The sequence below is a fragment of the Oxyura jamaicensis genome, chromosome 1 (assembly GCF_011077185.1).
Source record: "Oxyura jamaicensis isolate SHBP4307 breed ruddy duck chromosome 1, BPBGC_Ojam_1.0, whole genome shotgun sequence".
NCBI classification, from domain to species: Eukaryota; Metazoa; Chordata; class Aves; order Anseriformes; family Anatidae; genus Oxyura; species Oxyura jamaicensis.
The window spans coordinates 54,168,131-54,180,930 of NC_048893.1; the positions used below are offsets into that span (position 1 = coordinate 54,168,131).

The 12,800-nt window shown below is 53.8% G+C and overlaps 1 protein-coding gene across 23 annotated transcripts in view; it reads left to right on the plus strand.

The window, feature by feature from the left end:
- Window positions 1-4,019: 4,019 nt before the first annotated feature.
- RBFOX2 (RNA binding fox-1 homolog 2) overlaps window positions 4,020-12,800 on the plus strand; it is a 160,079-nt gene continuing 151,298 nt past the window's right edge. For all 23 annotated transcript variants that reach the window (XR_004754748.1, XR_004754750.1, XR_004754751.1 and 20 more), the window contains exon 1: window positions 4,020-4,273. Coding sequence is in view for 14 of the 23 variants with exons in the window: in XM_035340222.1 (XP_035196113.1) it covers window positions 4,070-4,273 (204 nt within the window). In the remaining 9 variants the exon portion in view is untranslated. The remainder of the gene's footprint in view (window positions 4,274-12,800) is intronic.

Here is a 12,800-nt window from a genome sequence, read left to right on the forward strand (position 1 = left end):
GTGTCAGTACAGTAATCGGTGTGGTGCTATGATAAATTCACACGGCGCTTTTCTGCTCAAGGGAAAACCGATGATCTGCTGCAGGAAACGCAACGCGAGGGCTGGGGTTTGCGATGAGCGGGCGGGATACGTCCCCCTGCCCAATGCTGGGCTGCTGAACAGCCAGCAGGTGGAGTCAGCCATAAGGCATGGGCTGCGAGCTGGGAAGCTGGGCAAGCCCGCCCGGACACGTGGAAATTTCAGCTGAAAGCTGAGACCGAGGAAAATCTGAGGAATGGAACTGGAAAAGCCTGCGAGCGCCGAGTACACAAAGGGCTAAAACCTGAGCAGCAGCAGCAGCAGAGGAGGGGCCTGCGAAATGTTTGGAATAGCGAAAAGCTGGAGCAAGCCCGGAGACACGGCTGCGGCTCGCGTCCCGAGGCGTAATCCGCGCTGTTGCAACTCGTGCAGCCTCGAGGGAAGGCTCCGGCAGCTGGGAAGCATCAGGGTGCACGCACTGCCTCGTCCCGCCTCGGAGCGGGAGGCCAGGGGGGGACTGCCGGAGGAAAGATCCGCGGGCTCTTCTCGGTGCCGGGGCATCGCTCCTCTCGATGGCTCGGCCTTGTTAAGGAGCAGCTTAGGCTGGCCTAACAATGTTTTGGGCTGGCCTAACAATGTTTTGTGCCTAACAATGCGCTCCGAGGCGCTTCTCAACAAACCGATCAGTGAGAAGGAATCGGCCTCGACGCCGGAGATCAGCCGTGTAGCAAACTGAGTTGTAGCGAAGGGGCCCTAACAGACGGGGCGCTTCGCCGAAAACAAACAGGAGCTACACGATGAAAGCCATTCTGTTCCCAGGATGGGTGTTTTGCTTTGTCCTTTGCTTTGTCTGCCTGCTCCGCTGCGAATGCGAGCTGTCTCCGGCTGGGCACTTGCCCTTCTTTAGCCTCCAGCTAAACAAGCAGTTGCAAATAATGATCAGCGCTGCCTGCTTGCTTGCCCACATCGCCCAGCACCCAAGCAGCAGGGCAGGAGCCCCCGCGATGCTGCAGATGGGGCAAGGAGCTGGCGGCATGGCCCCGAGGCACAGGGGGACCCAGCCATCCGAGCCCCCGACAGGCTCCGCTGTGCTTCTGACAGGCAGCCGGGGGAATAAAGCTCGGTATTTCCCTGCTGCACGAGCGCTGGCACCCAGCAGGCCGGGGACAGCCAATGTTGTTCTGCTGGTCTGTGTCCCCGTGCGCTCCCTGCAGCACCTCTGTGGCTCGCGCTGTTTATTGGCCCCACTGTCCCAACACGAAAGCAAAAGACCTTTTGTTTCCGAGGTATGGTCCCCACACAGTTTCCTGTGTGTTTCAGGGAGACCACGACCCCTGCACAGAAGCAGTTCTAAGGCCCCTTTGTGTTAGAGGTGCTGAAGCACCTGCCTAATTCCCTGCCTTACAAGCAGAAGCAGGGCAGGCAGAAGACGTTTTTATGTTATCCGCATGGAAGTAGATAACCACATCTGCACTGCAGGTGTCGTGCAGCCTTAGCAGCATCGGTGCACTCAAAACAACGCAAACTTATTACACGATGACACCCCACGGAAGCGCAGCCCAGTCGAAGCAGGCAGGAAAACAACCAGGCTTGGCGAGGCAGGGAAGGTTTTGCTCGGAGCTCTTGGCGGTGGAGGTAGGTCACCGAGGTGCTGGGTGCTCGCTGGAGCCAGGAGTCCTCAGTGGGTGCTGACCTGCTGAAGGATGGCTGCGTGAGCCCGGGATGGATACTGGCCTCCCGCCACCGCTCGAGGACAGGCATCCTTCAGGCAGATGGTTTAAGTCCGGCGACAAACTGACAAGCCCTTTGCTTGCTGTTGACTTAGGTTACGTATTTTTGGCTGCGTGCGGATCGGTGACAAAAAAAAGCCACTTGCACAAATAAAATTTCACGCCAAAGGGCCAGCCCAGAGATAAGCAAGGAGAAATGCTCGCTGCTGGGGAAAGCTCTGTCACCGCTTCCTGCAAAGCCAGGACCAAAGGGCAGGCTGGAGCTGCACCTTGGCAACACTTCATTATGGAAGTGTGGCTCCAGAAGCTTGGCTGCCAGGAGAGACACAGACGAAATGGGCAGGGTTGGGCAAGCCGCTGAATCTCCCCGACCTGCTGAGCGGAGAGGCAGACCCAGCGGGAAGGAGAGGGGCAAAGCTGCAAGGAGGCTGCAAGGGCGAGAGGGAGCCGCTGCGGGACGAGACGTGATGCCCAGACCACAGCAGCAGCGAGAAACCTTCCTCAGTTGTGGAGGCGGGGAGGAGAGGCTTGCTTTGAACTGTCTCCTAATGATTTCTGTGCCTTTGGGTCAAAGACTAATAGCGGCGTTTGTGCCTCATTTCATGCCCGTGCCTCACAGCTCGCATGAGTCATCGCCTCTGCTCCGTGGGCGCAGCGGGCCCAGCTCTTCGCACTCCGTGGACCTTTCACACCCCGTGCCCTGATGGCACCCGAGCGCCAGCCCAGGGGGAGCACCAGCACGTACTCGCTCCTTCAAGGAACCCCTTCACAGGGTGTCTTTTCTGGGGGAAAAAAAAAAAAAAAAAAAAAAAAGGCAAAACAAACCAAATCAGCTTCACTCTAAAATGGTGTGAATTTGTTCCTGTAGACACTCCTCACATCGACTTCTGAGAGAGCATTGCTTAGGGTTGCCTCTGGTTGACCTGCCAAAGTCCAGGCACCGAGGAGGGCTCTGCGAACTCGTGCCTGAAGTAATGCCGAGGGGGAGCCGAAGGCAGGAGCGCGGTGCGGCAGCGGGAAAGGGTTAACAGGAGAGTCAGCTGTCTGTTTAGTATGTCTGGGGTGTCACGTACAAATACCTAACAGGCAGCTGGGTGGTGTGAAAGGAAACCAACAGATTAAGTTTGTAGTCCCGGCTCAAAAGCTTTTTTGTGACTCCAGGAATGCCTCATATCCCTTCTGTTAAATGGAGATAATACCTACCCCTTAATACTTTCACGCATACTGTGAAGATTAATTCATTAATCTTTTTTTTTTTTTTTTTTTAATTGGAAATGGCAAGAGCCAGCGAAAACAATGAGATGAAGTATCACGGCGGTCATGTCAGAGAGCGAGCGATGGCCTGCAGCGAGCGCCGGTCTGGTTGGCTGTGGGGACACGGCAGCTCTCCTCGGCTCCTTGTGGGCACCCCACGCCAGAGCTGGGGGCTCTGTGTGGAGAACGCCAGCCGAAAACATCTCGCTGGGGAATCTGTGTGCTCCGGGCACCTGCCTGGCGGGGCTGGCGGAGGTGGGAGCAGGGGAGGACAGAGGGAAGCAAATGCCTTCCTCCAGCCGTCCTCGAGCATCATCGGGCATCACGGGGCGGGAGGAGTGCCCCAGGTGCTGCCTCCGAGCTGGTTGCTGCTGGCTTTGGCCCAGGCTGGGTGCCCAGAGACCGCCCGAAGCTTTTGGGGGGCCTCCGGGGGGTCCCCTGCGACCTGCATCTCCCCTGAGGAGGAGGATGGGAATGCATTTCCCTGAACGAGTAGCGCAGTGAAGACATTCCCCTGCCACGGGAGGAGACGAGCCTCTGTTTTCTGTCGCCCCGTGACAGGAACACCCCCCTTGAAGCGCCTTTTAACGCTAAGCACCGTACTTTCAGCCGCTGCCCGCCCCCTCCCCGCGCCGTGCCCGCAGCCGGCCCCCGGCGGCCATTTTCGCGGCCTCGCTCCCGGCCGCCCTGCTCCCCGCGGAGGCCCCGCCCCCCTCCCTACGACCACGCCCCTTTCCTCTCGCCCCGCCCCTCTCGCCCCTCCCGCCCCCTCCTCCTCCGAAGGTTGCCGAGCGGGGGTCGCGCGGCTTCGGCTCCCCGGGCGGGCGCTTCCGGAGATTGCCGAGGGGCTTCGGCCCCTCCCCGTGCCCGAGCCGCTCCGGTGGCTCCGAGCCCGCCGCGCCCGCGCCGCCTCCGGGGCCGCGGCGCTCCCCTCCCCGTCCCCCTTCCCCGATCCTCCTCCTCCTCCTCCTCCTCGTCGTCGTCGTCGTCGTCCTCCGGCGGGGCCGGGCGCCGTGCTGACAGCGGGGCCACCGCGGCGGGGGGCGGCCGGGGCTCCGGCGGCGCGGATGGCGGAGGGCGGCCAGCCCCCGCAGCAGCAGCAGCAGCAGCAGCAGCCGCAGCTCCTGGCCGCCGGCGGTAACGGCGGGGCCGCCCGCGGCGTGAAGCGGGAGCCGGAGCCGGAGCAGCCCATGCCCGGCGGGGACGGCGCCGAGGGCGGCCACAGCAAGAGGCTGCGGACCGAGGCGGAGGCCGAGGGCGGCGGCATGCAGGTAGCCGGGGGTGCGGGGGGAGAATCGGGACGGGTGGAGGAGACACGGGCTCCCCCCCGGCGCAGCTCGGGGGTGTCCCCTTTGTCCGCCGTTGGGGCGCTTCGCCCGCAGGGATGCGGTGTGGTTCGCCCATCCTGGCTCCGTGCACCCCCGTGGGTCAGCTGGACGCCAGGTGCCACCCAAAGGACCTCCCGCTGGAGGTGCCGGCAGGGTGGGGGTCCCCGCGGCCTCTGGGTGCCAGCAGGGTGCGTGTCCCCATGGCCGCGCCGTGTCCCGCCTCGGCCTCGCACCCGGCTCCGACGTCCCTGGAGCCAGCGCTTCTCGGACACCCCGCTCCCAGGAGGAGCCCCAGGAGCACCCACACCTCGTGTGGATGGGGATTACGATGGGCACAGGCACGGTGCTGTGAGGTCTGCCCAGCTCTGGGGGCACGCATCCTGCAGGAGATGCACCCATTGACCTGCGGAGGTGCACCCGTTTGTTGCAACTGGTGCTAAACCCGCTGGTATCGACACAGGCCAGTACATCCACTTGAGGTCCCTACAAAGGGACTTCAACTGGTCTTAAAATTATTATTATTATTATTTTCCACCTAAGCTGGCACAGTTTCTATACCTTGCAAAAGCTCTGCTGAGTACTGAAACGAAGGAAAGCGTTTTGCTCTCTGCTCAGTGAATGCTACGCGGTAGTAAGATTGGGACGTGGGACTGCCACAGCGGGCACACGCAGCCGTGTGCAGCCCTGTTAGCAGTAGCAGGGATTAATTGTGGCTCCAAGCAGAACATCAGGCTGGGTTTCCATGTCAAACGCTGGCGAACAGCAGAGAAATTATGCAGCGAAATGCAATGAATAGAGTCCAGGTTTAAAATGAAACGTTTATGGTCAATATAACCGGTCTTCAGACCAGGATCCCCATAATGCAATTACCTGATGTTCTTAGTGTAATTTTCATCTTTCTGTATGTATGCATATAGAAAGATTCTTCAATCTTTTCAGTATAAAGGATGAGCATCTAACCAGGACGCGTGCATAGGCAACGGCGCACCCGTGCGCTCTGTTTTGGCCAGAAGTTTCACTCGACGTTTTTTAGGGCTAAGGAGAGGGGTTGGTTTGTTTGGAGAATCAGGTCCTGGTTGTAAGCACAAAAAGCCAAAATCGAAGCCGGTCGTACACACGATTTCTGCGCCAGGAAGATGTGTCCTCTAATGTTTTGAAATCCTGTATCTTTGCACCTTAAAGTCAAAGCATAACATAGGGTGGCCTTTTGCAAGGATTTCTGTTCAGGTAGTGTTGACTTTAGAAGTACTTTATTTGAAAATAACGGGTTCTTTTTTAGCACATTCTCTATGTTTAACTGTACGTAATGCTTACGAGAGGAATAAAGAGCCTATTCTTTTTTTTTTTCTTATGTACTAGAGGCTTTCTGGAAGCTGGAAATAACACCAGCAACTGTTGTACCTTGTTTTTCCTGCAGATCCTGTCAATTTTCTACTTCCTGCTCCAGAGCCACAGGCTGCTGCTGTGTAAACTCCGTGACCTCGTGTTTCGAGGCTGACTGGGAGGAATCCCGGGGTGCCATGCTTGCTACGGTTCCTTCCGTGCATAACTCGTACATGCTGATGGCTCAGGACACGTGTACGGCTTCTGTTGCTGAAAGAAATTGTTTAGCTCTAGCAATTAGTGATGCAACCGTAAGACTAATAGCGGTGGTTTTTTTTGGTCTGTTAACATGAAATTTCAAACCTAGCCCGCAGGAAGACAAGATAGTAGCTGGTTACTAAGATCTTGGAGCAAAGCGTGCTTTTAAGCTTGAAGTATCCCTTAATTTTTTTGGGCTGCTTGTTTGCTGCTGTCTCAGGCGAGCGTGCTCAGACAGCTTATGCAGTTAGGGTTTCATTATCTAATCCATCTCTGATCAGGCTGGATAAACGGTGCTTGGCCAGCGCTGATCTTGTTAGGAGGGTGGTGTAAAGCTGCTTGAGTTGGGATTGGGACAAATCGGATCATGGCTGCTATCTGCTTCTGGGACATACTTTAGTTAATCGCGGAGTGGGAGGAGTAGGTCCAGCGCAAACTGCTGCTTTTTAGCTCCCTGAGGTCCATAAGTGGCAAAAATCGAATACCACCAGCCAGGAATGTCTCCTGGAAGTGTTTGGATGTGCTTGTAAGCTTTGGAAAAGAACAGCCCCAAAGGTACTGCTGCTGCTTAACTGTTTAGATACTAGCTAGGAGCTGGCTCCGTTTGCTGGCTTGGATGAGTTGAATCATTTGGATCAGCGTGCTGGTCTGGGTAAAAATAGACCCTAACAGAGGGGAAAAAAAAGTTATATTGGCTTAAGCCACTGCACCCAAATGCAGTTGTTGATGCAGCTGTGTTTGCTGCTTTTCGGAAGAGGTCGACTGCTGCACAGATGGAAGAGAAAGTACCCTTGTGATGATCTTGTCTTTGAAAGCCTCTTAGAGGAGGAGGGAAATGTTGTGGTTAGCTGGGACAGGTCCCTTCTTTCTCTTTGGAGCTGCAGACGAGGGTGTCATGCCTCAGTGCAGTGTTCACCTTCCCCATCAGGGCGCTGGAAGCGTACCAGCCAACTTACACTGCTGTAGGAAGTTGTCATTAAATTATTTTCTGTTTGCATTGAACAAGGCTGAGTTGATCAACTGACCATTCGGTACCCAAGGTGAATTTTGATTTGGCTGTGTTATCAGGTCTAGTCTGGTTGGTGAATTGAAGTTGTGTCTGAGAGCAGTGTGGCAGGACTGAGATGCAAAGTGTGAGTCAATCCTTGTTCCTCTTCCAAGAACGACTTGTGTTGGGCACCCCTGAGTACCTGGGGGGAGTTGTTCTTCTGCAGTGGTAAACGTGACTGGTCAGAGAAGGCTGTTAGTGCAGCTCCAGGTCTGTACCTTATCTAGTCCCTGCCAACTTGTACAGGCAGTGACGAGTGCCTTTGTGTTGCCATTCAGGCAGGTCTGCGCAGGGTTCATAAAAATGAGTAGTGTTGCTGAGATCAGTCCCCCGCGACTGTAAATAATGATGTAATAGACCATAAGTCTTCGCTCTGCAAGAAAATCCACGCTGTTTCTCCTCCTGCTGTGAGCCAGGAGATGCTCTTTAACACCCTCTACCAGCTCGAGTCCCTCTAGGATGAAGGTGGGAAACCTTGGACTGAAGGGAGGAGTAGGGGCATTGCCGGTGCTGTGAAGGGAGGTTTGGGAGATGGAGATTCCTGGTTGATCCCAGGATGAGAGCGAAGGCTCCTGCAGCGGGAGAGGGCAGGGATCCAGCAGCTATTGCCAATTTGACTGGGGAGAAAATTCCTGTTTGGTCTGAAATCTAGCCGTCTGCTTAACCTCAAGCAAAGCACACTAGCTACGTACCCAGGAGGGATATCAATACAAGCAAGAGCACCAGCATGCTCCACTCGGTGTCCCAGTTCAAGCTTTGGCCCTTTAATGGTGCTTCAGAGGAGGGCAAGAAACAAATCTGCTAATAGTTTCCAAAGATGGGTTTGTGTTTTGCAAGTAAGAGGGCTGACGGGGACCATAAACCAGAAGGGGTCGGTGAATAACAGCTTTTGCACTGGGAGTGACCCCGTGGAAATCTGTATTTTTAAATCTCGCGGAGGAGAACATCCAGTTCCAGTAAATCACGGCAAAGCGGTGCAGTCAGGTTAGTTCTTTCTCCCTCTTATTATTCACGGTGTGGCCATTCTCATAAAGAGATGTGGAGCCACGTTTCAGAAAAGAAATGCAGCTCCAGTCTTTAAAAGCTGACCCCTGCCTCGGGTCCAGGATGAGGTTTCCTGGGCTGCTGTTTGGACAGACTATTGCCAGGGTGCTGAGGATAATGAATCACCTTCTAGTTTGTTGTTGCTTCTCTGTTTGCTTTTGTCTCACTTATTTTTTTTTTCCTAAATATTTGAGTGTTAGGAGTTACCTGACACAGTCTGGGAAGACTTAGAAAATCTCCAGTTCAAAGAAAACTTTTGGCGCGCAGGCTTGGAGTTGGGATTACAGAGATGCTGAGAGCACTTTAAAGTTGGCTCTTTTCCTGCCACACTCAGGAAAATGGAAAGCTCGAGTAAAGCATTCAGGATGCTTTAGTACCCCTACAAGCTCTGTCGGTATTTCTCGTTGGGTTTCAGAGGTTTGTGTTCAAAGGTGGTGGCCGGAGTTGAGAGGCTGGAAGCCGAACAGAGGTCTGGCTCTACAGGAGGCGGTTTTCTTCTGAGTGCGAGTACCAGCTGTACACATATGCTGGTTAATTTGTCCTTTTCAGAGTTCCCATTGAGAAACGCGAGCGTGCTGGCATTTTGCAGGAAGCCAGGGCTCTCCCTGCCCTTTTTGCTGGGGCTGCCCACCTCGCTGTCGCAGCTGAGCTCAGACCGGTGTGCCGCTCTCCGGGGCACGTCTCCATCGTGTTTTGCACCCAGAGACCTTGCCAGCGGGGCTCCCACCTCATCCTTTGTCTTCTGGGGTTCACACCTCTGCTTCCAGGGGGTCAGCTGGTGCTACGTGGCGGCTGTGCTGAGGGCTGCCAGCCGCTCTCCTGCAGGGAGCCTGGTGGCAGCGAGGAAACCAGGGCACAGGAGAGGCAAAGGAGGCAGCGGTAATAAAAATAAAACAAACTAAAAAATTAACTGCTTCATTTGCACTAGTGGGAGGGAAGCCAAAGCCAGGCTGGGCAGTGGTGGGAGACGTGAGGAAGCGATATGGCCCTGAGCTGGGCTTTGCGTGTGGTCTGGGCCCCCCAGAGACTGCAGCCGAAGGACGGGTCGCTGGTAGCTTGCAAAAATAAGCCTATCGCTAGCAGCTGCTGGGCTGCTGCGCAGGAGCCTCTGCCCCTCAGGAGAGCGTTTGGGGTCACATCGGTTGGAAGTACTCTAAAACCTGTCGTTTTGTGCTGCTGCTGGCTTGTCCCGTGACGCGGGGCAAACTCAAACTTTCATACAAAGTAAAAGAGAAGGGCCGGGTGTTTTGGCCGACTGGAAACCTGTTATTTGATTTGTCCGTCTTGCATATTGCTTGACCTCTCTCTGTGTGCTTTTGAAACGATGTGGCTAAGGGATCAGAGGGACGCCCAGAAGTGAAGTGAGAGAAGCAATTAGAGGTAACGAGTTCCAGTTCATTGAAGCATCCTGTTGATCTACATTTTGCAGTGCTATTGAATGGAGGCTGGAGTGTAGCTGTCATGAGATAATCCCGATGTTTAGGGATTAGAGCTGCTTGACCGCGTTTTGGGCCTTTAGCTGCCTTTGCTCTCCAGTAAATTTAATTTTGCCTGCAATCTTTTCCAAACTCAGGAACGTGCTATTTTGAGAGATACATGGTATTCTTCGAGAATGTGAGGTATTCTTCCCCAGGATGCTCCCCCCTGCCCGTTTCTCTTTCAAGAGCAAGCCTCCGTTCCTGCAGGACGTTTTGGAAAGGCTGCAACAGGCCAGGCCCTGGTCCTTGCGGGGTTCAGACTGTATGGCCATCCTGGCCCGCAGTGCCCCTTGTCACGCTGCTGCTGTGCTGTGCCACAAAACCCTTCTGGGATACCTCCGGGACCGTGTCCCAGGTTTCTCTGAGAAGGGGCCATCGCATCTTGACATTTCCAGGATGAGTTCTCACTTCTGGGTGATGAGGAGATGTTTAGGAAGAGGCTTGTGAGCCGTTCCCGGTCCCATTTGGCTCGTTGTGTGTACGTATGGCATGTGTTGAAACCACCCGCAGCAGCTCGGATGTTGGACCGAGGGAAACGTGACTCTATGATGTGATGCACTTAAGTAGCTGCAAAGTAGGAAAGGTTGTATACAAAAGTCCCGTTGTTTAATGAGGGTGAATTTGAGCCCGATCCAGCGTCTGTTTGGGTAGAGCAGTGCAGTTTCCGCTAGCTCAGCCGGCGAGACATCGATGTTCAATCGGCTCTGCCATTGCCACCTACTAACCTTCGGAGCGTGGGCAAGGCGGGCCTGTGATTCATAGCAATTAGAAAAGAGGCCGTGAGATCTCGCACTCGCATCTCTTGTGTAGGACAGTGGGATGTTGGTAAAGTGGCTGCGCCTTCCCGTTGCCGTTGCTTGTCGCCGCCTTTGTCTAGGAGAGTTCGCTGTGCAGGAAAATTGGATGCTTGCTTCAAAGAGTGTGGGCTAGAAGCGGTTGTTGCTTTTTTTCTTTATGACTTTCTTGGGTTTTATCTGCTCGTAATTACCTCGACAATAATGCTAAGTATTACTTAGCATAGAAATGGGGAAAAACACACGCCATTTAAGGGAAGGGGAAGGGAAAAAAAAAAAAGCGGCGGCACTTTTTACCCTGTGGCTGTCTGTAGCTAAATTTCCTTTAATAGCGAGGCTAAAGAAGCAACCCTATGTGGCGTTCCTGTGTGTTGCAAATATCAAAATATTCTCCCTTGAGGCTTTGAGGCCCTGGGATCTGGATGCAGCTCAGGTTTCTTGCAGCACGCTCCTTGCACCGCGGCTTTCCGCAGAGCTCTGCCCCTGCTGCTGCCGGAGGGGGGATCCTCGTGGGCACACCCGGAGCAGCCCCCGCCGCAGGGTGTGATGCCCGGGAGCGAAACCCCGCCGCGGCTTCGCGTGCAAGGCCTGATTTAGTGCCGCGTGGGCTGGGAAGGGGCTGGAGCTGCGATCCCGGGCCTATAATTTGCTGCTGGAGGTTGCCGTTTCCGCGTGGGAAATGTCGGTTTTACGAGAGGCTCTGCTGCCCACGGCGGGCTGGCGAGGCGCTGGGATTGCCGGGCTCTGCAGGGCCTGCCGGGCGCCTTCTCCCTCCGGGCCTGGGTTTTGTAGGCGGTGTAGGCAGATGGGATGCTGCTCTTGGGCGGCAGCGCATGGGAGGGTGCTTCTGAGCAGTTCCTGCCCCGCTTTGATTTTTTTTTTTTGTTCTCTTTTGTGGCTTTGCATCCTTCTTGTGGGAAGAAGAAATGAAGGGAAGAGCGTGCGTTTAAAGGACTTCTCCATTTCCTTTCTTATTCTCCTATCCCAGACTAAAATTATTTCCAAGAGGCCTCTTTCCTGTGTTTGCTTCCAGTCCAAAGCCCTGTGTAGCCTTGGAGTGAAGCTGGATGGGGATGGAGAACGTCTGTAGGTGCTTCACCTTGCCGGAGGGCTCTGGGCACTTTGGGAAGCCCAGCTTTTCAGCGAGCTGTGGTGGCTTTTGGGATCAAAGACAACTTTTAAGGGATGCCTCTCCTGGTGCCGCGCAACCTGGGGTAACACGTGGGGATCCGAAAGGCTCGGCTAGGGAAGGAGCACTGGGCCGTGCTGTGGTCACAGCAGGGTCTGATGCAACCATGGGGCATCCCAAAGGAGGTGGAAGGTGGCTGCACGGTGTGGCAGATGTTGTCCTGGGGCTGGTGGGACATAGGAGAGGCAGCAGGAGCTCCTGTGATGTTGGTCCAGATCATGGGGGAAACTGAGGCGGTGAAACATGGACCTTGCTTCTGCTGTTCTGCCGAGATCTGAATGTCTCCTGTGATGTGACAAGGAGGCACCGTGTGGGGTCTGAATATTGCAGTTCTTTGCTTTAGGTTTTTGTACATGACTTCATCTCTAAGGGCTTCAGATGGATAGCACTCACCGAAGCGCTATTCAATTTAGCAGGAGTTTTGTTATTGCTTAAAATGGGTGTGAGTTCAGGCTTTGGATTGAGAGCTGTTCAATATTTCATTTCTTCTTTTCATCTAATGCATGACCCCAAACCGTATTTACTGCAGATAATCTAAACCATGCGCTGAATACAAAACGATTAATTTTTAATGGTCTTTTCTGTGGCACTCACCACGGTAGTGTGGGTGCCTCAGAGATACTAATGATCTTATTTTTCCTGTTTTCCTCAGAGGTAGAAAAGGTGTATTATCTTTTATCGGAGGAAATGAGGAGCTGAGGTACTGGTAATACGGCCAGTTTTGCAAAAATCCTATTGACACCTGCAACCTGATTTTTTTTCATTGCTATTTTTATTTGTTTTTACCGTAGCTGATGGGTTTCTTTTGATGTTTAAACACTTGATCTACAGCTCTCTACAGCTTCCACCATTGCCACAGGCTGATCTCAAAACGTGTCATGTTGGGCAAATAAAAAGTGATGTAGTCTTCATCTAAAAAAAAAAAAAGTGGAAAAGCTTGAACTAAGTTATTTGGTCAGCATCGTGAAGAAACTGTCCTTATAGGGTGAGTGAGGTTTGAAATCTAACTTTCTGTGTTGGAAGGGATGTTGCTGGCCTTTAACTCCAAACCCCTGTAGCTCAGTTTCTGCAGTGATGGAGAAGCACGTCGCACAGCCATTGCTTCTCCTCAGAACTGGGCTTGAATCAGACGTGAGTCAGGAAAAAATTGCATATAGTCCTCTTTGCTTATAGGGAACCAAATGGAGTTGCATGGATAGCTATAACTGGTGTTTTTACATGCGGAGCTCTCGACTTCTGCAACTGAAGTGCTATTCTAGCAGAGAATGTAGCTACCTTGCCTTTTAAGTAAACCAAATAAATAAATATTTTTTGCTCTTTTAATGAGCAGAAAGCT